Source organism: Protomyctophum parallelum (genome assembly GCF_964188405.1).
Source record: "Protomyctophum parallelum genome assembly, chromosome: 21".
In the NCBI taxonomy this organism is placed as follows: domain Eukaryota; kingdom Metazoa; phylum Chordata; class Actinopteri; order Myctophiformes; family Myctophidae; genus Protomyctophum; species Protomyctophum parallelum.
The window spans coordinates 24,744,067-24,765,699 of record NC_139713.1 but is presented as its reverse complement, the minus strand read 5'-3'; the positions used below and the strand labels follow the sequence as shown (position 1 = coordinate 24,765,699).

Here is a 21,633-nt window from a genome sequence, read left to right as displayed (position 1 = left end):
GTAGCAATTTGTAGCAATTTGTAGCTTGTTGTTGAAATATTGGGCCTATAATTATTAATTAACCAAGTGTATAGCCTCTCTGACTTACTTACAATAGTAGTTTACAACTCTGTACCAGTGGGTAGCAGTAATGCAACAAACATTCTCCTCGCCGCCATGAAAAAGCGTAGCAGAAGAAGCAGTACGGCAACTTTATGCTTCGGCCGTACGACGGTGCCACGCGCAACAACAAAAGCATAGCCAATCTACAAGCTCACGGCGCGTCGCGGAGGCGACGCCCCGTGAGCTTGTAGATCGGCTATTTTCGGGACGCTCGACACCGTCGTACGGCAGAAGCATAAAGTGGGCGAAAAAACGACGGAGCGACTGAAATCTTCAATTAAAAGGAGAAAGAAATACATAAACTAAACTCATTAAAGCATTGAAGACGAAGGAGTGCTGTTAAAAATATACTGGCTTTAAGGTCTGCTTTGGTGTTGTTGTTGTTAGTTAGTTAGTTAGTTAGTTAGTTAGTTAGTTTAGTATAACGTTTAGCTATATTTTTAGCAACCCTCTGATATACGTAAATATAATTTACTTAACGTGAATCCGGGGTTAACAACCCGAAGTAGCAATTTAAACGGGAATATCATATAAATTGTGCAACGAACAGCTAAAAAAAACATGTCGGAGGAGCTGGAATTCGGCGACATGGAGGCGACAACGATCAGAATGGAGGAGGATGGGGAGGAGGATGATGGAGAGGCGAGCAACGATGATCCGATGCAGCCTGATGCCAGTGTGGAGGAGGGTAGTGGTGCTGGTACTGGTCCCACCGCCGGAGGAGGAGGAGGGGAGTCTGAGGGATCCAAGATCGATGCCAGCAAGAACGAAGAGGATGAGGGGTGCGATTACTATATATATATATATATATATATATATATATATATATATATATATATATATATATATACCTTTAAAATGAAATACACTATAAAGTATATGTAGGCCTATATGTTTAAAGCCGCAATCCGTAAGGTTCGTCTAATCATGTCCTACTCCTGTTACTAACTGGTCTTGCAGAAATGTCGTCCTCATAAGTATGTTGGCATATTATTATCTTGGCAGGTGAAACAATATTTCAATATAAATATCAGATACATATGTGAAAACACATTGTATCATCTCTAAAATAGGCTACTTGATTTTGTATATTTTGGTACTGTGTAGGTCTACCTTGGAATATATCGCCTCTGTTGGGTGGAAACCGTATTATGTCCAAAATTGTTACTTTTCACGATTCAAATTCAAAAGTAGCATATCTACATCATTTTGTGTGATGTCGTTGTATGATCAAGTAGGGCATAATTAATTTACGAAAAGATAAGAGGTTTCTACTATCTACAGTGATGCAAATAGCCTGCATCCTGCATCCTAGACTCACTAAATTCAGAAAGGACGCAATCATGTCACCCTCCGGGGATCCTGGGATGCAATACTCAATACTGTACTCTAACGTTCAGTACTGTACTCTAACTTAGTTTAAGTAGGACTCATGAAATGTCCCTGGGACCCATTACATTGAAAACCTATTTACATCACTGTAACAGCAACAATATAATAAATTATAATAAATTATATATATTTTTAATATATTTTCTCTGTGGATACAACACAGTTTACTGAAACTTTTGTTTGTTTTTTGTCTGTAGGAAGATGTTTGTTGGAGGGCTGAGCTGGGACACAACGAAGAAGGACTTGAAAGATTACTTCAACAAGTATGGGGAGGTTGTCGACTGCACGTTAAAGCTCGACCCTCTGACGGGCCGGTCCAGGGGTTTTGGATTTGTGCTATTCAAAGCAGCGGAGAGTGTTGATAAGGTAGTGTGTCTGCCACATTAGATGAATCAATCCATTACAAGTTATGTAGTCATAACCTTGATGCAGAGGATAATTGCTATGTTGCCCTGTGCAGCCAGAACCAGTACCTTATGTTTTGACAACATGGCTTGTAATTTATCGGTTTCCCTGTATATACCATGGCAGCTTACCAACAGTTAAACTATAATAAGTGTTTATTCACATTGTAGGTCAGTGGTTTTCAACCAGAGGTCCTTGAGGGGGTTCCTGCCTTCCTGGTGGTCCCCATTCCCAGCTAAATGATGGAAAGTTGGTAACCAAATGGACCCCTATAGATCTTTAACTCTTGAGTGTAAAATGAAGGCAAATGGAACCATTTGGTTTTCATTCAAAACTTTAAATATTGTTAAACATCTGCATTACTTAATGTACAAGAAGTACACAATTTAGAGAACATAGAATAATTGTTATTTTGACCCATGTTTGCCTGTTATCTCTCCTTATGGTACCAACATCATCAATACAGCATAGAATTGTGGACAAAAATTGAGGCTGAATTGAGGCTACATCTTATCAAATACAGTGGTCCGTGGCTCAAACGCTGAATAAAGAATGGGCCTTGATATGAATACTGAAGCCTGGTGTTCCTTTTTTGGGCATGTCATCATAGGGGAAGTGAATGATGAACAAATGAAATGACCCATTGTTTGTCTTTTCTCCCCCTGTAATTTGTATATTATAAAGGTTGCTACACAGAAGGAACATAAACTTAATGGGAAAGTAATTGACCCTAAAAAGGCCAAGGCAATGAAGAGCAAGGAGCCCATAAAGAAGATCTTTGTAGGAGGTCTGTCTCCTGACACTCCTGAGGAGAAAATCAGAGAATACTTTGGTGTCTTTGGAGAGGTACAGTTCATTTCAAATTAATATATACTGTATGCTTGTTGGAACGGTTTAGCCAGTGTAGGTATATAACTTTTTTTTAAGAATATTCTTTTATGAAACCACTGTGCATATATGCTGTATATTAAGTTCAAATGAACAGCCCATTGTTTCCGTGAACAGGTGGAATCAATCGAACTGCCCATGGAGAACAAGACGAACAAAAGGAGAGGGTTCTGCTTTATAACGTTCAACGAAGAGGAACCCGTTAAAGAGATTATGGAGAAGAAATTCCACAATATAGGACTGAGCAAGGTGAATTAGCATCTCTTTCTAAAGTTTTCAAACATTGTGTCTTATTGGATAGATAGTTTTCAGTGATGGGTTCAAGTTCAAGCTTTATTTGTCTCCCGAGGAAGAAATTTGTCTTAGACAAAGGACCCGCATGCAAGCATGGCCCTTATGCCCATGTCGCCGCAGAGCAGCGCCAAGAGCAGCGTGGGTGATAGTGAAAGGAGATGAGTGATCCTAGAAATCCCAACTTCCAAGTTGAAAACAAAAGGCGACAGGACCTTTGCTTTCAGAGCTCCGACACTCTGGAATGCCCTCCCTCTGGAGATCAGCCGTGCAGAGCCCGTTTCAAAAGCTAAATCTCTGAAAACTCACTTTTATAAAGCTAAATCAGCTAAATGTTTTAACCCATTCCATCTTACTGCATTTCTGCGTATTGCTTGTATTATCCTCTTATCCTATTATTGTTGTTTATGGTGTGTATTGTTTTTATTCTCTGTGAAGCACTTTGTAATTATAACTTTGTTTTGAAAGGTGCTATATAAATAAAGCTTTATTATTCATTCATTCATTCATTCCACCAGTGTGAAATTAAAGTGGCGATGTCCAAGGAACAGTATCAGCAGCAACAGCCCTGGGGAGGTAGAGGTGGATACTCGCCCAGGTCTCGGGGTAGAGGTGGTGAGTACATGGTAACCTGGTTTGTGGCTCTTGCCATAATACATGTGAATTCTTCATACCTTATGATTAAACACTTTCATCCCTATTTTGGACATGCCATAGGAGACATTTATTTTATTTTGTATGTATGTACAAGCCCACATCGGCAACACATTGCGAGCTTATAGATTGCCTATTTTTGGAAAAATAATTAATAAATTAATAGGTGGGCACGGTGGCACGTGTTGTCGCCTCACAGCTAGAAGGTCCTGGGTTCGATTCAAGGTGGCGAGGTCTGTGTGGAGTTTGCATGTTCTCCCCGTGTCCTAGGGTAGGTACCCTCACAAAAAACATGCAGTAATCCTGCTCTCTAAACTGCCTCCCCTTGGCCAGCCGGGGCGCCTGATGGAGGGGAAAGGAACTGGTTGGAATAACGTGTTCCTTCCACATGCTACGTCCAACCAGGGAAACTCTCCCCTGTCAGGTGAAAAGTCCGCCAGGTTGGCAGGTTGGCAGAGGAAGTGTATCACCCAGGATTACATTAGATATTTGACACTGGGTGAAATAAATGGGTTACAAAATCGTGGGATAACAATTTAGAAAAATAAATAAATGTATAGGGATTAAGTGATTAACAGTGTTAAGCTGTTGTAGATATTTACAATTTACATTTACTATCTGTACTTTTGGCTATTTGGAGGGTTTTTAAAAGTTGAAAATATCATATGGATCCAAGTCTCTAATCAAGTAAGCTACTGTATCAGCACAATGTTGGCTGTGTTTGCATAGTGATTAAAATGATTCAGCTTCCATTTAGAATATGTATGACCTCTGAGCTGCTTTGTATCTTTCATAAAACTTTGAAATCCAGGGCCTAATCAAAACTGGAACCAAGGTTACGGTGACTACTGGAATCAAGGGTACGGGAATTATGGAAATTATGGCTACAACGGTGGAGGATATGGAGGATATGGTGGCTACGATTACTCTGGTTACAACAATTATTATGGATACGATGACTACAACAGTAAGTTCTTTCGTTGGTGAAGCACAAATTATAAATCTTTGTTTCTGCTAAAAGCCTGATTTACAGTACATTAGTCGTGTGCCAGTGCCATGCATCTATAATAGCATACTGTATCTACAAGCTCACAACACTTTGTGAGTTTGTAGATCTGCTACATTAGGTGCACGACACTGACGCGAGCAAGTACTGTATAAGAGTTGTTATAACTACTGCATCAGTATGAACACAAACATGAATTTAAAATGTTAACGGTTGGTGACATTTGTAGGTCAGCCAGGTGGATATGGCAAGTATCCGGCAAGGCGTGGTGGTCACCAAAACAGTTACAAGCCCTATTAACGTGATACAATCTACAGGTATGTTTATCTAAAAAAAACATAATCTCTTCATACAAACGTAATATAAGTAGTTAACTTTCTGTATGGTAACAATATGTGTAATTTCTTTCTTGTAATTCTTTTTTTCTCAGTACCCTTCAAGTGCTTTACAGTAGTGGTAACATAGAGGCTACTACAGTCTTTGTGGTGATTATTTTTTAACAGCCGGCCTTCTGCTGCCTCGTTTGCACCATTGTTTTAACTGTAAAGTTAACAGGTAAAGCACTCCTTAACTGCAGTAAATAGATGCCAAACCTAACCACTTGAACCCTAACATCCCTATTCTGGTCATGTCATAATAATGATGACAGTCTGAAATAGCCCGATCCTACAAGATCACAAGGTGTTGCAAAGCAGCACGTTGTTAGCTTGCAGGTTGTTTATTTTCGGCAAAGAGATTTGGTGTAGAGAGAGGGGGGGGGGGGGTCAGTTAATGTAGACCCCTAGGGGATCACGATCAACAAACAAAACCCGGTGTAGGGTTTACGTGGTTATTAAGGATGTGCAAGGAAAACGAAACGTTAGTTTGTTGTCTCCTAACTCTGACATACCTTGTTTGTACCTGCCAGCGGAGATTCCTTGCAGGCCATGAGCTGACTCCCAGATACTCTCAGGGCCCGCTCAATGCGGACCGGGTACGAGAGGCATACGCTCTCGAATGCTGCCATTTGGTATGGTCTTACAACATCCCGTATCAGCTTTTCTAAAAACTAAACAAATTGGGACACGTCCAGCTTTTTGTCATCTTTCTTTTAATTCATTGTTTTCTGCTGTATGTAATGTAAAATTTAAAATACACACTATGTAATTGTCATTTTTTACAGGCCCTTACTCCCCAACAAGTAATGGTTAAATATGTAAAAATAACATTTGTTTTTCAAAGGATATGTACAGCTTTCTCTGGACTTCCCAGTAATATGTATTTCTAATCTTATCTGAAATGCCTGCTTTCTTTATTTAGCCCTTGTAGCAGTATTAGCCAGAAGTCCATGAGCTAAAACCTGGTTTGTACTTGGACGCTACTGTGTTGAAGAAGTGCATTGATTTATTAAATGTAATTAAATGTATTGCTTTGTTTTCTGTTAGTGACAGCGACGGAAAGACTCCTCTTATTAAACGTTGTTAATTTTCTTCTAACGAATTCTCTTCTTAACCTTTGTAAAACATGAAGAATCAAAGTATCACTACATCTCCATAAATTTGTATGTAATGTTTTCTTTAATGTGTACTTCAGGATTTCTAGCTTATGGACTTACTTCAGTTTTTTATTTAATTCTAATGTTAAAATAATTGTTCACCGTTTTTTTTATTGGACATACTATGCACGGGGAGTCCTCTGATTTACTTGTTTGTGATTTAAGTGTTTGTTGATTTATGTCTGATTATCTGTCCCATTTGTTTTCTAGGCTTCAACGTAAGGATAGATTGAATGCCGTTCTCTGTTGGAGCGCTGGCGGAAGAGGTGACAGCATCCAGGCACACGATTGACATGACTGTGACCGAAGAATATCGATTTACTTTCTCTGCATTATATTTGTTGTAACCCGCAAAGCTTTCACATTTGGATGTTTTGTTTCATTACAATACTGATAAGTTATTTCAGATAAGCTGCCGTTTTAGTTATAGTTTTTTTGTGCACAGTGTGGCGACCGTTCTTTGTTTATTGCCATGTCAAAATGGAATTGAATTGTGTTAGCAAACATATAATCTAGGCTTGTTGTTTTACTTTTTACATTTTATTATATATCACTAAAAACGTTATGTTATTACAGTATGGCAGTTCAAAAATACAGTAGCCTATATACATTGAGTTAAAAAAAATTAAAAAAAAAGAAAGGAAAAAAAATAATAAAAGTTTAAAAATCATGGACATTTCTTATAATTTTTGATACCTTGATAGATATATGTTTCTTCTCAGGCCCATGACTAAACAACTGCTGGAGTGTTGGGAACCTATACTGAACGTACTTTGGCATTTTATGGGTCACATATGATTAAGTTATACAGCTCTGAGATAACCTAAGATAATGGGTGAAACTGTACTTCAAGTCACATCAGGTGCATTTAGAAATTTTCTCAAAATCGTATACAATATCTTCAATCACTTAAAACATGTCCTCCCCTCAAGGCTCACTGCATCTCTTTTTTTGCATAGTTTTAAGTGGACTGAGGATGATCGGAATGTCTCATATAGGAGAACCACTTAATCACATGGTTATTTACACATTGGGCTCCCACCCGTTTTATTTTTAAAGCCTGCAATCCCCATTTGTGAGTGTGCATGACTTAAATGACACCCGTAGCCGCCAGGATGATGAGAACGACGGCGATCAGCACGATTACACCAATTATAATCATCATCTTAATGTTTTTCCACCAGTACTTTCTCGCAACTCGTGTAGATGTTCTTTGGAAAGAGTCAGCCTGAGGAAAGAAATTAGAGCTGATGTTAACCACCTTGACCCGGATGGGCGTCCCTGTTTAAATAAAATGGACAGCTTTTTTATTAACGTATAGCACACGTTGAGGGTTGACTACACCCATTTTCAACCTATCTGCATATAAATGCATCACTAAAGTTCATGATGGCACCATTTCTGTCTGCTCACTCTGTGTGTCATGAGGGCGGTGGACAGTTCAGACACCTGCCTACCAGACATCATCGATGGGAATCCAAGCTATTAGGAACCGCAGGCTTATCTGTTCCTGGAAAGTTAGCGTGCTATAACAAAGTAATTGTTCTTGCGTTAATAAAAACTGAAATAAAATATTTGAAACCTTGTTTAAAATAAATGAATAACTGTCAAACGATTTCTGAAGTGTCCACAGCCCTCCTTGAGACAGAGACTGACTAGAATTATATTTTATCATGGGTATTAGTAGAGGACCAATTATTATTATATAAAATAGGTTAAAATGTGTCATGATTACCTTTACGCTAATATTGAGGTGACTTTTGTATACAGTATGTGACGACATAATACTTACAGTATTCTGAAGTTCACCTGTCTTGTCGATCAAGTCGTCTAATCTCTCCCCTCTCTCCAGCACTTTGTTGATGTTGTCTTTCAGTATAACTTTAACCTCGTTGACCTGGCCCTGCACCTGGTTCATCTTGTTGGATGAGCCAGATTCTGATGGTTGAGAACCTGGGTCGGCCTAAGACAGGAAGGTATGGTCAGTAAAACCTTTTGTGAAAAATATCTGACCATGGAATGAACTGATTTTTCTCGTCCAGTGGTCTACAGATCACTAGTGGTCCATGGTGGCATACATAGGTTGTACATGGGACAATGTTTTAAAACTATTGAAAACAATAATGTTTAAATTAGTGGTTTTTAACCAGTGGTCCTTGAGGGGGTTCCGGGTGGTCCCCTGCTAAATGATGGAGAGTTGAACTCTTATTAAATCCCTATTGAGTGTAAAATGAAACCAAATGGACCCTTACATGTCCATTTGGTTTCATTTTACACTCTCAAGAGTTAAGCTTTTGTTAAGCATCTGCATTACTTAATTTACATGAAGTCTACACAATATAGAGAATGTAGAAGAATTGTTATTTTGATCAATGTTTGCCTGTTATCTCTCCTATAGGTACCAACATCAATACAGCATGCGATTGTGGACAAAATCTTATCCAACAACGACTAAATATTATATTAGTTTGGGCTAAATGTCATCAAATGGTGGTCTGTGGCTCAAATGCCCAATAAATAATGGGTCTTGATTTGAAAAAGAAACGTATGATTCATAAGTAATTTTTTTTAGTTTTTTAATGACTTGTTACAGAAAAGATTAATGTCTTCTTCCGCCAAACCATATAAATGGTTGGGAGGGTGGTCCTTGAGGATTGTTTGTTTGAAATACAGTATGCTAGTGCTCCCGAATTAAAAAAGAAAAGGTTGGGAACCAATGAACTACAACATATTACATGTTACAGTATCTGTGCAAGTTTATGACAAACCTCAGCAGCACTGAAACAAGTCCAGACAAATATTGTTTCAATAACTTATACTGCCATTTTATAAATGAGATCTTATCAGCATGTGATACTGATAGTGTTGCAGCTGGGTTATAATGTATTACAATCTAGACCATGGATCCGCAACATTTTTTACATGAATGTGTTTATTTTTCTAGAGATAGTCAGTGTACCATATCAACGTTAAAAACCACTGACACCACATCAAAATAACACATTTTGATTGTCCATAGCCCTATACATAACCTTTATTATAATGTTTTCTTATGAAATAATCTTTCACATCGGGACTTTGTAATGATCAGTAGATTCAGAGCAATAACCCCACCTATCTCCCAGACTCCCTCCCCAGTCAGAATTTGAATGAATGTCGAATATTGACTATTTTATATTAAAAGAAAGGACCTCTACCACACACTTGTGCCAGTGATCACCTTCCGCTGTGCCAATGTTGGCAACCTACCTAGGTTGCCTACTCCTGAAAGTCCTGATCTAGACTATAAAGTATAAAGTGTATGTGAGTACTGAGCAGCTAATCAATTCACTGACACTTTACACTATACTGTATGGCAGTCACATGTCACACTGGTTTCCTGGTTTTGATTCAGATGATCATGTCAGTGTGAGTGGTTACTTTCACAAACTAGCACCATGATAATAAAAAAGTCACGACTTGTATAAGGGAAAAAGTATGATCACAGTACAGTATGTCACAGTTATAGTCACTTGCATAAACAAATTCACTTCCGTACATGGCTTTCACAGAGGTTTCTGGAAAAGAAAAAGGAGAACAAACTCCCCCAACAACACTCACCATGGTATAGTAGCTCTGCCTTTAGTTTTGCCAAACACAAAACAGAAGCACTGCCTTCACACTAGTAAATATCTTCACAATGTTCTGTTATCCACCTCTGCCAGCATAGTAAACAACTGCAGCAGCTTCTGGTGACCATATGAGTCATACAGTTGGTAAGCAAATGTCTACATAACCACCCTCCCTTTTGTTACACATTAACTGTCTGCTGCCGCAATGTAAGCATGTGATTGGCCAAACATAAGCCTGTCATAGTCACTCCAAAGAACTAGAGTTAGTATCATGAACAGGCAACAGCTCCAGAATTTCACGCGTTAGTCATAATCGACTCCACACTCAACTTTGGAAGAGTAAAATATACACCACCTAATTTAACCCCTGAGGTTTCTTATAAAGAATCATTCCGGTGATTGAAAATAAACTTTTCTATTGGTCCTAATTCTAGGCACCGTAGGCATGCGCCAGATACAGCTCAGCACTGAGCTGATATACAGCTGAGCAAAGGCCACTTTTTCTCTTGACTCTTTGTAAGTGGAGCTGCAGCTCTCAAAGGCAATAAAAATAAGTTGGTTTCTTCACTTTGTTTCTACATCCTCAACTGTGCAATTTGGCATTCTGTCAGCAGTAGGCCACTGCCAGCAGGAAGGCGTGTTCTTTTTACGCAAACAGAATATTCAACAAGTTCACAGGTTGGGTAACGGTTGAGGACGAATTTCACCTATGTACTGTATATAGCCTATGGCAAATGGTGCATTTGTATAGCGCCTTGCACCTATATCCATTTACATAGATTCACCCATTCACACACACATTCATACACTGATGGTGGAGGGGAGCCCGGGATCGAACTGGGAAAATTCCAGTTCCCAACCCGGAAACTATACCCATGAGCAGTGCCATACAATATAGTGTGACAAAAACACTTCAAAGGAGTGGGGACTATATTCTACAATCCATCACAATGTGAGCTTGTGATTTGCTATTTAAAAAAAGACGTAGAACAAAATAAATGAGTGAAATAAGACTATCTTTGGAATATTTTGGAAGCATTTATTTTAACAATACAATCGTGTAATGGGGTCCTCAGCACAATTTTTTTCACGTGGGGTTTGTGCATGGTTGTGGCCAAAATTCATAATTATATTAATTTGGGGTTTGTTTGTTTAGAGCACTAAATGTGCCATCATGTGGCAACCAAGTCTATGGACTTAATGTTTGTTTAGAGTAGGGTTTTCTTATTAGTCCACACCCGTTCTGGGATATGACATACCCAATTCCTACCTTAGAGCTCTGCGTGGAGTGTATAGGCCTGAACAAGATCTTCAAGAAATTGGTCAAGCCCATTTCTAACAAACCTTTGATGATGATCTAGATAGTGATCTAGAGCATGGGGTTCTCAACCCGTGACTCATCACTGATCATTGATCACTATTATGATTCACAGCAACAGGGAAATATGAGTGTGGGTGTTGAATGGAAGGAAAAGGCCCTGATGTGGAGAGGAAATAGCCTCTCCACATCTGACAACATGGCCAACCAGTTCATCTCTTCAGTGGCCTTGTGTGCCCTGCTTGGCACTCAGCATCAACTGTTGGATTGGGGTTAGGTTCCTACGACATACATCTCGGCCTAGGACCTGTTGAGGGCTGCTTAATTACTTTTTGTAGATTATTTACATTCACAGATTGTGAATCAGTCGACAGTTGGCTAAACTTTTCTGCAAAACTCTCGTCAGCGTTCCAAAGACATATAGAGAAGACTGCTCAGATTATGGCTTCTAAATTCAAAATCCTACACCAAATATATCAAGATTGCATTGAAAATCAATTCACCTTGATTCAAATTTGGGGTCAGTTTGATGGTGCGTTCATTATTTTTGCATTTCTTGCCATCTCCTGCAAACTTTAGAAGGCCTCCAGACTTGTTGGCCAGGCGAAGACAATTAATATCCTGTTATATTCAACAGAATATTAAAAATAAACTATGAAATTTTAGATTAGAAACTGATAATTAAGAGAGCCTATACTCACAACATATAGTGTCACCTTGTGACCTTGTAGCTCGGCTATTTTCAGCAAAGAGATTTTGTGAAAAGGGAAAATTGGAGGGATCCAAGTACAGACCCACGGGAGACCCTATAGGTTATAGGGTATATATAGGTTATATAGTCATTTTATGAATTCAAGTTTCCTGAATGAGAGATGTTCTTTTGTGAAATAACGCTAGTTTCTGGGATGACTGCACTCCTGAGTCTTGGCTTTGTGGGGGTATATGATCTGGTCAACCCTCATATAAGTACTTTTTTAAGACATGCGAATCCCTTGACTCCTTCAAAACCGCTCTCAAAGGGCACCTACGGACGGCTGCAATTCAAAACTGCCCCCCGTAAAATCTGAATCCCCCCGCCCCCTTTCCCCCTTACTGTATATGTTTCCTCTCCCTTTTTACCTCCTTACATGATATTCTGTTTTTTATATATATTTATATTTGTACATCTCTAAATGTTCTGATTAGAACTTACTGTTGTAAACAAGTGTAATGCTTTATCAGTAACAGTCTTTGTATTGAGTTGTGCTTTCATGTGTGAAATGTACCCATTCTGCAAACTGTTAATAAATACTTCAATCAATCAATGAATCAAAGTCAAACCCTTGTGGATTCCATTTTGATAGGGAAGTGCATCCAGTTGCCAATGCCTTTCGATATGTTGAAGCAGCTCTGCAGCTGGGGGAAACTATATGGACGTTTTTTAGGGTAGGCGATCATTTTTACCCCCTTTGTCTCCCAATTTAGTCATTATGCCAATTAACTCTCCCCACTGCTTTATACCCCCCCGGCTCACCTCCCAGTGAGGGCCCCATAGGGCCCCCCACTGGGAGGAGGTAGTGCCTCCACACTACTCCTCCCATTCGCGGCAGACCACAAGAGTTGTTAGTGCAGTGACAGAGATCATCCTCCCTGCCCAGCTTCCTTCCCCCTAGGCCCTAACATTGGCATGTTCGTATGATGTAGCGTAGCCTATAGTAAAGTAGACATTCGGCCAAGCCAGATTTAGACCCCTATAGCAACCACGGTGTATTTTTTAGTTAGTTAGTTGAACGTTGCCTCTACTATTGGAGCAGCCATAAATTACACAGGTTCATCCCCATGTTCTGGGCATCTTTGTAAAGTTAGTGTTAGTAAAAACCAGGTAAAAGAGTAACGTTTGAGCAGACAACATCAGTCACTCTACCATTCAATGTATAGAAGACCTGCAAGTTTACACAGCAGATATGTCATGTCCGCCTACAGGAAATACGTTCGCTGCGACCAGGAGTACCGTCTCTGAACGTGTCTGGACAGTGGACAGGTCAGGTACCACCGAGCAGCTGAACTCCTATAATGTTGTTCTGGGAGTTGGGGAGTAGAGGGGTAGAGGACACTGGCTGGGCAAAGTCCAGCCTAGCCTAGTTTGAATGTCAGCAGGTCAGGACCTCCTGGTGGTCCAAGATGAACAGGTTCAAATCAAGCTGCCAATGATGAGCAGCAGTGGGTGGACTCGATCAAAGCCTTGAAGGGGAGGCCTGAGCTCCAGGGCTGCCACAGGATGGGAGTGTTTTGCCAATGAACCCAAATGCTCTGCAATCTTGCTTGCCTATCACTTATCATCTGTGTGTGTGTGTGTGTGTGTGTGTGTGTGTGTGTGTGTGTGTGTGTGTGTGTGTGTGTGTGTGTGTGTGTGTGTGTGTGTGTGTGTGTGTGTGTGTGTGTGCGTGCGTGCGTGCGTGCGTGCGCGCGTGTGCGCATGCATGTAGTATGTTTGGACTATATGAATTGGTCTTATAGGCTGTAACATTGTAATGTGTTTGTCCCAGTGATGACAACATGCCACACTACTTTTCGGTAGGCTATAGGTCACTGTCCATAATAATGACCTTTATTATACCCCTGCATGTGCACAACCTCAAAACATTGTCAACAATGACCCAGACAGACAGACAGACAGAGAGGTACAGTGGGCCATGCCTCCAGTCGTGGCAGAGATGTGTGGTCTACCTTTCTAATTCTCCACCCCAGCTAAATTAGTTATTAGGGAATAGTAGTGCTCTGTCACTCAAAGAGTAAACAGTGACACTGTGGTCAGGGGAGGTCAATTTGAGCAGAGCCTCTGAATTCGAGGCGTGATATGTTTCACCATTGTTGTTGGCTTCCACTAGGCTTTAGTTCTTCTGGGCTTTGAAGAGACAGCAGCAGTCTTGTAGTTGTAGATGGAGAGCCTTCAGGCCAGGGAAACACTGACCTGCAGTCCCCGATAACCGTTTCTTTACTCTGAGGCTGAGCTGCCAGTAAAATCACTCTAACTATTAAACCATAGAGTATTAAAAGCATAAAATAATAGCTTTATTATATTCTTTAAATTGTATATTAGGCTACATAGCCTACTGTATTGTGTGATCATGTTTGTCTCCCATTGTTAATAAGTGAATAATTCACAATCGATATAACAATGAATCCTTTTACATTGTTCAAGTTCAAGTTTTATTATGATGTTTTTTACAGATTCAAGAGGAACAAGGAATAAAAACATCATTAAACATTAAAACACATCAAACTATAAAAAAGTTTGTATTATGTTAGCTCTGGTCCATAGCTAGTATTATGTATGCCTAAAATAAATATTAATCTCCGCACCTAACCCAACCATAAACTGCCTGTGTGTAAGATATCACGAATAAATAAATAATCAAACGAATAAATCAATAAAAATAGGGCAAGGAAAATCGGAAGCTACGTCAAAACCAAGCGACGATTTCATAACACACGTCATCAGCAGGGTGACAGAGACACACAAGAGAACTGAAGAGAGGAAGAATTAAGATCAACATGGCTGCAAGGTTACTGCTCCTCCGCTCAGCTTACCGGGCTGCCACGGCATGCCGCCGGGCTCCGATGGCACCGATCCCCGCTCTGACCCGCTCCATGGCGGCTGGAGGTGAGGGGACATCACACACAACCACACAGGAGGCCGAACAACGAAACGAACTTTAGGTTTTACTGCCGTCTAAAGAGGTCAAAGCGTCTGCCCCTGATCCGATCGGGGGAAACAACTAAACGACGATCGCTAATCCCTTACCAATTGGACTGTTTATTCATAATATATGTAGTAGAAGTTAGACTACATTTATGTGTATGGTGTATAATATCGAGTCCACAGTTTATGCTGAATGATGTTGACTTTGGTCACGGACTACTAGCCCTCGGCTCATTATATACTATGTGTAAGTTACATTAGCCCTCCAAGCAGAACCCAAATGCTACTGAAGTTTCTGACATTTGTTCGACCCAGTGCATTGGGTCCTGTTCCACGTCGTCCATGCCACCTGATTAAAACATTTACTGGCTCATGTTTACATGTTTACCGCCTCCCCGCGCTCTTTGACGATATTCTTCAGTATGAGGCTTTCTGAATATGTAAAGTATAAGTACCCATACATGCCGCTGCGAATATCTCCTGTGGCGCGGAAGCCGTTAAGTATTTTTAATATATGTTTGCCCGATTTGGAAGCTTGGATTCTTCTTTTCCTTCCTTGTTTATTGACACCTCATTGTACCGCCTATCTGGCTAGCTAGTGGCGCTATAGCTATGACACAGCAGATCAGAGGCAGGGACGTAGCCTCACAATCCAACCGCACACCGGGAGGCGGTACAATAAACGGTAAACAAACAAGAAGAAATAAAGCGACCAAATCGGTCAAACAAAGATTAAAAATACTTAACGGCTTCCGCGCCACAGGAGATATTCGCAGCTGGATGTATAGCTACTTAAAGTTACCGAATTCAGAATAACTCAAGGAAAATAATGGCGTCACATGCCGCGGGTCCTATTTTAGAGAGAATCTCCACTTCCGCATATAGGAATTTCCATACGAAAATACAGTAGTGAGCAGGGACCCAACGTAAAACTCAACAAAATATCAGAAAAGTTTTACGTAGGGTCCCGAAAGGGGCTAAAGTTACATGTACACTAATAATACAGTTACATGAGATACATGTAATGGAATATGGAATATCAGGGCTATCACTCATCCTAACGAACTGATAGTGAAGCCAAGCTCAACATTATTTTGAACATCATGTTCCCTTTCGCAACCTTATTGACAGGGAACATCTTAGCTCAAACTGAGTATTCATAGAAACAAAATAGAACATTTTAAAATTGTGAAATACAATCATTATCATCACAAGATTATTATTAATAATATTTGACTATTATTGACTGATTATTATATTCTGGGTCTGGGTGTTAAGAGCACTCGCCTTTGGGCCACAGGGTTCTGGGTTCGATCCCAGACATCGCCAACCAACTCATCTTATGAGTAGCATGGCTTGGCTAACTAAATGTACTGGAAGCTGATGGTAGGTCATCAGTGTCTCCCAGGGGTCTAGCGCAAAATTGAAATGGGGTTAGACCTCGTCTATATCGTCTGATACATATATATATATATATATATATAAGCCTCTCCAACCTACTTATTCATTTGACAGTTTCATCCAACTGATGGGCCTGCTGAGAAAGCCAAAACATTGGCTGTACATTAAAAACAAAAATACAGGGTAGCACAATAAAGCCCTCAGGATTATATCCCTTGTTTCTTTGGAGAAGGGGCAGATGGGCATCTCAGTTTATATCTATGACATATTAACAATATCAAAAGTAATTGCATTGATTGTGTTTTCAGCCTCTATTTGAACACTATTTTTGGGGACACATCATTCATAAACATGAACTTTAGCGTTTATGTCATGGTCCAAATGAGCTTCTGTTCTAACCAGCACTGGAATATAGATCATCAAAATGACTACTTCTACTTTTTGTCTTGTTTTGGTTCATTTGTTGTCTAATTGTATGATTATTTTATTAACATTCTCATGCGATGTGCATCTCCTTTGTACTTAATATAGAACAATTTGAGTCATAAAAACACATTGCAACAAATGTGAGGTTAGATCATGGCAGGGGTCCATCATCTTTACATTCTATGTTGAAAACGCACTGCATTCAAGCCCCTTTTAAAGTGTTCACATTCTTTCTTGGGTTTTAACACCTAGATTAGATCGTATTAATCTTTCTACAAAATTAGCTGACTACTCTTCATTGGAGAAAACACGCTGGTGCCCAATATAGGAGCATGCTCTTTTAGAGCTATCAAATTGAATTGAGTTTATGAATAGATTCTTATTATTCTAAATTAGAATTTCTCAAAGCACCACAAATCTAGCCGACGAAGCAAAGTACACTATTGCTTTTTGCTCCTCTGAATAGATTGGTGGGTGGAGTAGTGTAATCCAGACATTTGGGCACAGTTCTTATAGGAACAACGTTTTGAATAGGGCATAAGTGGTTATACAGTGTTTGCAATTAGGTTTAACACAACATTTTACTTTGTTTGATTGATAGGAAAAGGAATTCCAACTGATGAGGAACAAGCCACTGGCTTGGAGAAGATCGTCATGAACGCCATGAAGGAGGGCGCGGTATGTCAGTTGAAATTAATTCTATTAACACTATTCCACAGTGATTTGGTTCTCAATAAACCCCTCCGGATTATTGTTAAATATTACTTCCTGGGACTCTCGTGTTCCTTGGCAGGGATTCCAACACTCTCAGAGTTATGGGGGTCCTTGAAATTAATTGAAGAATTAGTATTCATTGCCTATACTGTAGGTTTTGATAATGGGTGAACAACACACACACACACACACACACACACACACACACACACACACACACACACACGTCTCACACGCACACTCACACTCATGTCTCCCTCTTGTAAGTTGTGGTACTGGGAATCAATTACCCAACCCAAGAATATAACATGAGTTCCAGTAGTGCGCAGACTTACACCAATGAGACAGCTTGTCATAAGCAAGGTATTGAGGTGCCTTGCACGCTGCCGTGCTCCTTGTTGGGAAATGGTTCAGTTTCATATTTTTATATGTTTTCATGATTTCATTGTGGTTCAAACGACCACGTTTCATTAATGGTATTACATTACCACACTGTTATAATTATCTTAAACTGGGAATGGCATTTTATCTAATGGAATTTGTTTTTCACATTGTGTACGTTTATGTTTTTTTATTTTATTTTATCCGTGTGTCTTCCTGTGTTTCAACCTTCCTCCTGTCGCTGCTATGACCCCTGAATTTCCCTCCGGGGATCAATACAGGTTTATCTTACTATTTAAGAACCTGTGGTCAATTCTGTTGTAATCCATTTGGAATGTTGTGTCGGCTAGCCAGAAAAAAAACCTCAATGTTAACAAGATCTTTCTGTGACAGGACCCATACAATATGTTCAGGCCAAAGGAGTATGCCGGTTCCAAAGCTGACCCCCATCTTGTGCCCTCCATCACGAACAAGAGGATTGTTGGATGTGTTTGTAAGTCACTATTCTTGTGCTCTTGAACATCTGGACTTAACCACTTAAGCTGTATATAATTAAATATGTCAGGAGTTTTGAGACGTGCCGTTTGTACAATGTGCAGTGTTGATGTGATAGTCAAGAAGAACGTTATATAACAGCTACCAGCTATAAATGGAAAGGAACTGGTCGGAATAACGTGTTCCTTCCAAATCCACACGCTACGACCGGCAGGGGAAATTCCCCCCTGTCAGGTGAAAAGAAGCAGCTTGGACTCCTCATGCATATAAGGACTCATGAGGTCAGTCTGCTGCCCCCCCAGATTGGCAGAGGAAGTGTAACGCCCAGGGTTAAATTCGATAATTGACACTGGGTGAAAGAAATGGTTTGCAAAATCGTGGGATAAAAATTATTAAAAAAAAATCACACCCGTGAGTGAGTGAAGTGAGTGGTGCAAATCCGTGTGGGGGTCCCCGGGGGGGACATTCCATACACGCCAATGGGTGTACAGAATGTCGTCGGCTCATGTATAGATGGCAGCCTTGTTTAAGCTATTCATGACACCATGTGTTGATGTTTCAAGCTGCATGCACTAAACTGATAAGAGCATATACAATGTAGATTACACAATTTCTTTGTGTTTAGACTCTCGTCTTCTTGTCTTGTGTATGTCCTGATTTTTTTAGTTTTTCTTGCTCGCCTCGTGCCCAGAATAGAGACGCTGCGTAGGCGTTGACACTAAAGTCTCAGGGACACTTGCCTGCCGGGCAAGTACAGGTCATGTTCTACTTGCCCAAAAAGTCAATCATTTTCATTATAAAATGATAGGTACATTTTGAATTACCGTTCAATTTAATATTTTATAATATATCTATTTTTAATTTTCTGGGGCTGTGCGATCAAAAAATGTAAAATGTTTTTATGCCAAATACCTACATAGCTATGATTGAATATGATTATTGGTTCAACACTGAAAACAGCACATTATAGGTAAACAGTGCTCTTATTTTACATTTCACAGACCAGAAGAGCGCTCTGGCCATGTTCTCGTCTTGTATTTATGGACTGTTGCGTCCCCTCTCAAACGGGCACTTTCCCGGTCGGGCAACCTGAAAGATGAAAGCTTTATTTACCTGGGGCAGGTGGGCAACCCTTAGTGTTAACGCCTCATGTGGCTAATGTTCTCGTCCTGTTTCTCACCTGGCCATATTCTTCTCTCCAGGCGAGGAGGACAACACGTGTGTGGTGTGGTTCTGGCTTCACGAGGGCGAGGCCCAGCGTTGCCCGTCCTGCGGCGCCCACTACCAACTTGTGGCGCACGAGCTTGCACATCATTAAGTTATTATTATAAATGTACTTGTATATTGATAGCTACACCTCTTAACACCTCAACTAAAACCATGTTACATTCTCTCTGAAAGATTCCACTGAGCTACCTTTTTAGAATGACTCAGATGTCTCAGAATCTACAGATTACAGGGTATTCCATACCTCAATAGTTATGCTAAATATCTCCGTAGCAATGCAATATGACTATGGGTTCCCGCTTACAGTGAAAACTAAACATTCTTCAAAACCCAGCATATTTCAGTACATTCTTATTTTAAACATTTAGTGCTGACCAATGCAGTCTCGGTGGTGTGCCTAGACTGAACTGGTCTGGCGGAATACCTCGAGTATAATTCTTTACGCTGGTCCCCATGCTTTTAAGTCTCTGTCTGATCTTGTCTTTGAATGGTTGTATCTTGATATATTGGGTAACCTCACCAGTCTTTGTTTTACATTGCCGATTTTAGTTTTAACCCTCAAGATGGTTGTGGGACTCAATCTTTTATTTCAAACATTTCCATCAACATGCAGTTTACATTCATACATGTACTGTATAATAATGGTCCATTTACAACTCCTTTTGAACTGATACATGTAGGTCCATTTACGATTCCTTTTAAACCAATAAAGACCTTAACTCTTACTTAACAGCTGTGGATGTCTTTTACTATATTCTTCCCAAGTAATGTAACTATATTCTTCCCAAGCTGGATGTAGAAGTGAAACGAAATTTTTGTAACCGTTTCGTAATGATGCATAATTTTATTTTATTTTATTTTATTTATTTTTTGCGGCTTATGCCTTTTATTGTTTTTTTTTTTGAAGGGACAGACAGTAGGCTGACAGGAAACGGGAGAGAGATGGGGGGGGGAAGACATGCAGTAAAGGCCGTGTCGGGCTCGGGAGTCGAACCCGCGGCACACTGCGACTGGATTACCAGTCGGGTGCCCAGACGGTTACGCCACCGCCTGGGCTGATGCATAATTCTTTGCTGTCGAGAGGAAACCACCTAACTCCATTTTTGACGTTTTGGATTTTTCTTTGCATAAATCAGTGCTATTGAACACCCTTTAGGTCTGTGTGTTGTTTCGAAAATATTGAACCAATGGAAAACACTTTGGACAAACCTCTCCCCCTCTCATGCAAGGGTATGCGCGTGACATCATCATACCCGGACGTTATGCGGGAAAAAACTACTTTCTGTCCTTGACAGTCCATACATCCACACAGAAAAGTCCTATTTGATTGCATTAAACGATATTAAAAAACATTAAATTAACTTTGCCACTCGATTTGCCATTCACTTTATGCATGCGCATACCCTCTATAGCAACGAGATGCTCATAAAGTACATGTTTGTTTGTTTCTTGGTGACATGACATGTTATCTCTCCTCTGAGAGAAGTGATAACATGTCACCAAAAGAAATCAGTGTCTGATCATTATTTCTCTGCACTGTCAGTTTTCTTGCTGACATCAAGCTGATGTTCACCACGTCTTCCCGTATAGCACTGGAAACCACACCAGTTGCATCTCCTTGCAACTAGTCACAACTAGCCTTTATTGAAAAATTAGGGTCTAATTCACGCCAGCATTTTTACCAGTTGAGCTCTTATTTTGAAAAGCCACATTTCCAGACTACCGGAAGTGAACATACGGTAACCTAGTGGAACAGGTCCTTGACAGGCCTTGTTTACAAGATGGGTCTATACCGGGGCACTGGAGGGCTCCACGTCGCCAGCTCTGTGCCATCAAAGAAACGTTGTTTTGACCAAAAATGCCATCTGGGACAAAGGAATAGGAGATACAGGCGATCGAAAGAAACCGATAGAATGGATTATTATGGCGAGGAAGATCTAAGATGGGCGATCCATTGTCATGACAACAGGTCATGCGAGACTAATCAAGCTGCCTCACGCTAAGGAAACAGGAGATATGATTATGGGCGTCATGGCTCGGCAAGGCTTACTTACTTATCCCAATCAAACACAACAGTATAGTCCCCAGGTGTATACTGTTCCTCGA

At 40.2% G+C, this 21,633-nt stretch overlaps 3 protein-coding genes across 4 annotated transcripts; 2 read left to right on the top strand and 1 right to left on the bottom strand.

The window, feature by feature from the left end:
* The first annotated feature begins 354 nt into the window (after positions 1-354).
* On the top strand, positions 355-7,171 carry LOC310879103 (heterogeneous nuclear ribonucleoprotein D0-like). 2 transcript variants are annotated; one of them, XR_014570941.1, is made up of 9 exons: positions 355-884; positions 1,692-1,860; positions 2,584-2,745; positions 2,905-3,036; positions 3,597-3,693; positions 4,544-4,699; positions 4,968-5,055; positions 5,646-5,747; positions 6,483-7,169. XR_014570941.1 is itself a non-coding variant. In XM_083793533.1 (8 exons), the coding sequence occupies exons 1-7, from the start codon at positions 664-666 to the stop codon at positions 5,036-5,038; spliced, it is 1,008 nt and encodes a 335-aa protein (XP_083649659.1). In that variant the 5' UTR covers positions 355-663; the 3' UTR covers positions 5,039-5,055; positions 6,483-7,171. The 2 variants fall into 2 exon arrangements, 1 of the variants encoding a protein (XP_083649659.1); XM_083793533.1 differs by lacking the exon at positions 5,646-5,747 and having other exon boundaries at positions 6,483-7,171.
* A 32-nt stretch (positions 7,172-7,203) lies between these two features.
* On the bottom strand, positions 7,204-10,044 carry LOC310879104 (vesicle-associated membrane protein 8). The gene is made up of 3 exons (XM_083793534.1): positions 9,873-10,044; positions 8,065-8,235; positions 7,204-7,500 (listed from the first exon to the last, which is right to left on the bottom strand). The coding sequence occupies exons 1-3, from the start codon at positions 9,873-9,875 to the stop codon at positions 7,363-7,365; spliced, it is 312 nt and encodes a 103-aa protein (XP_083649660.1). The 5' UTR covers positions 9,876-10,044; the 3' UTR covers positions 7,204-7,362.
* Positions 10,045-14,686: 4,642 nt separating this feature from the next.
* On the top strand, positions 14,687-20,252 carry LOC310879023 (cytochrome c oxidase subunit 5B, mitochondrial-like). The gene is made up of 4 exons (XM_083793443.1): positions 14,687-14,844; positions 17,312-17,388; positions 18,199-18,298; positions 19,503-20,252. Exons 1-4 carry the CDS (start codon positions 14,736-14,738, stop codon positions 19,616-19,618), a joined length of 402 nt encoding a protein of 133 aa, XP_083649569.1. The 5' UTR covers positions 14,687-14,735; the 3' UTR covers positions 19,619-20,252.
* The last annotated feature ends 1,381 nt before the right edge of the window (positions 20,253-21,633 follow it).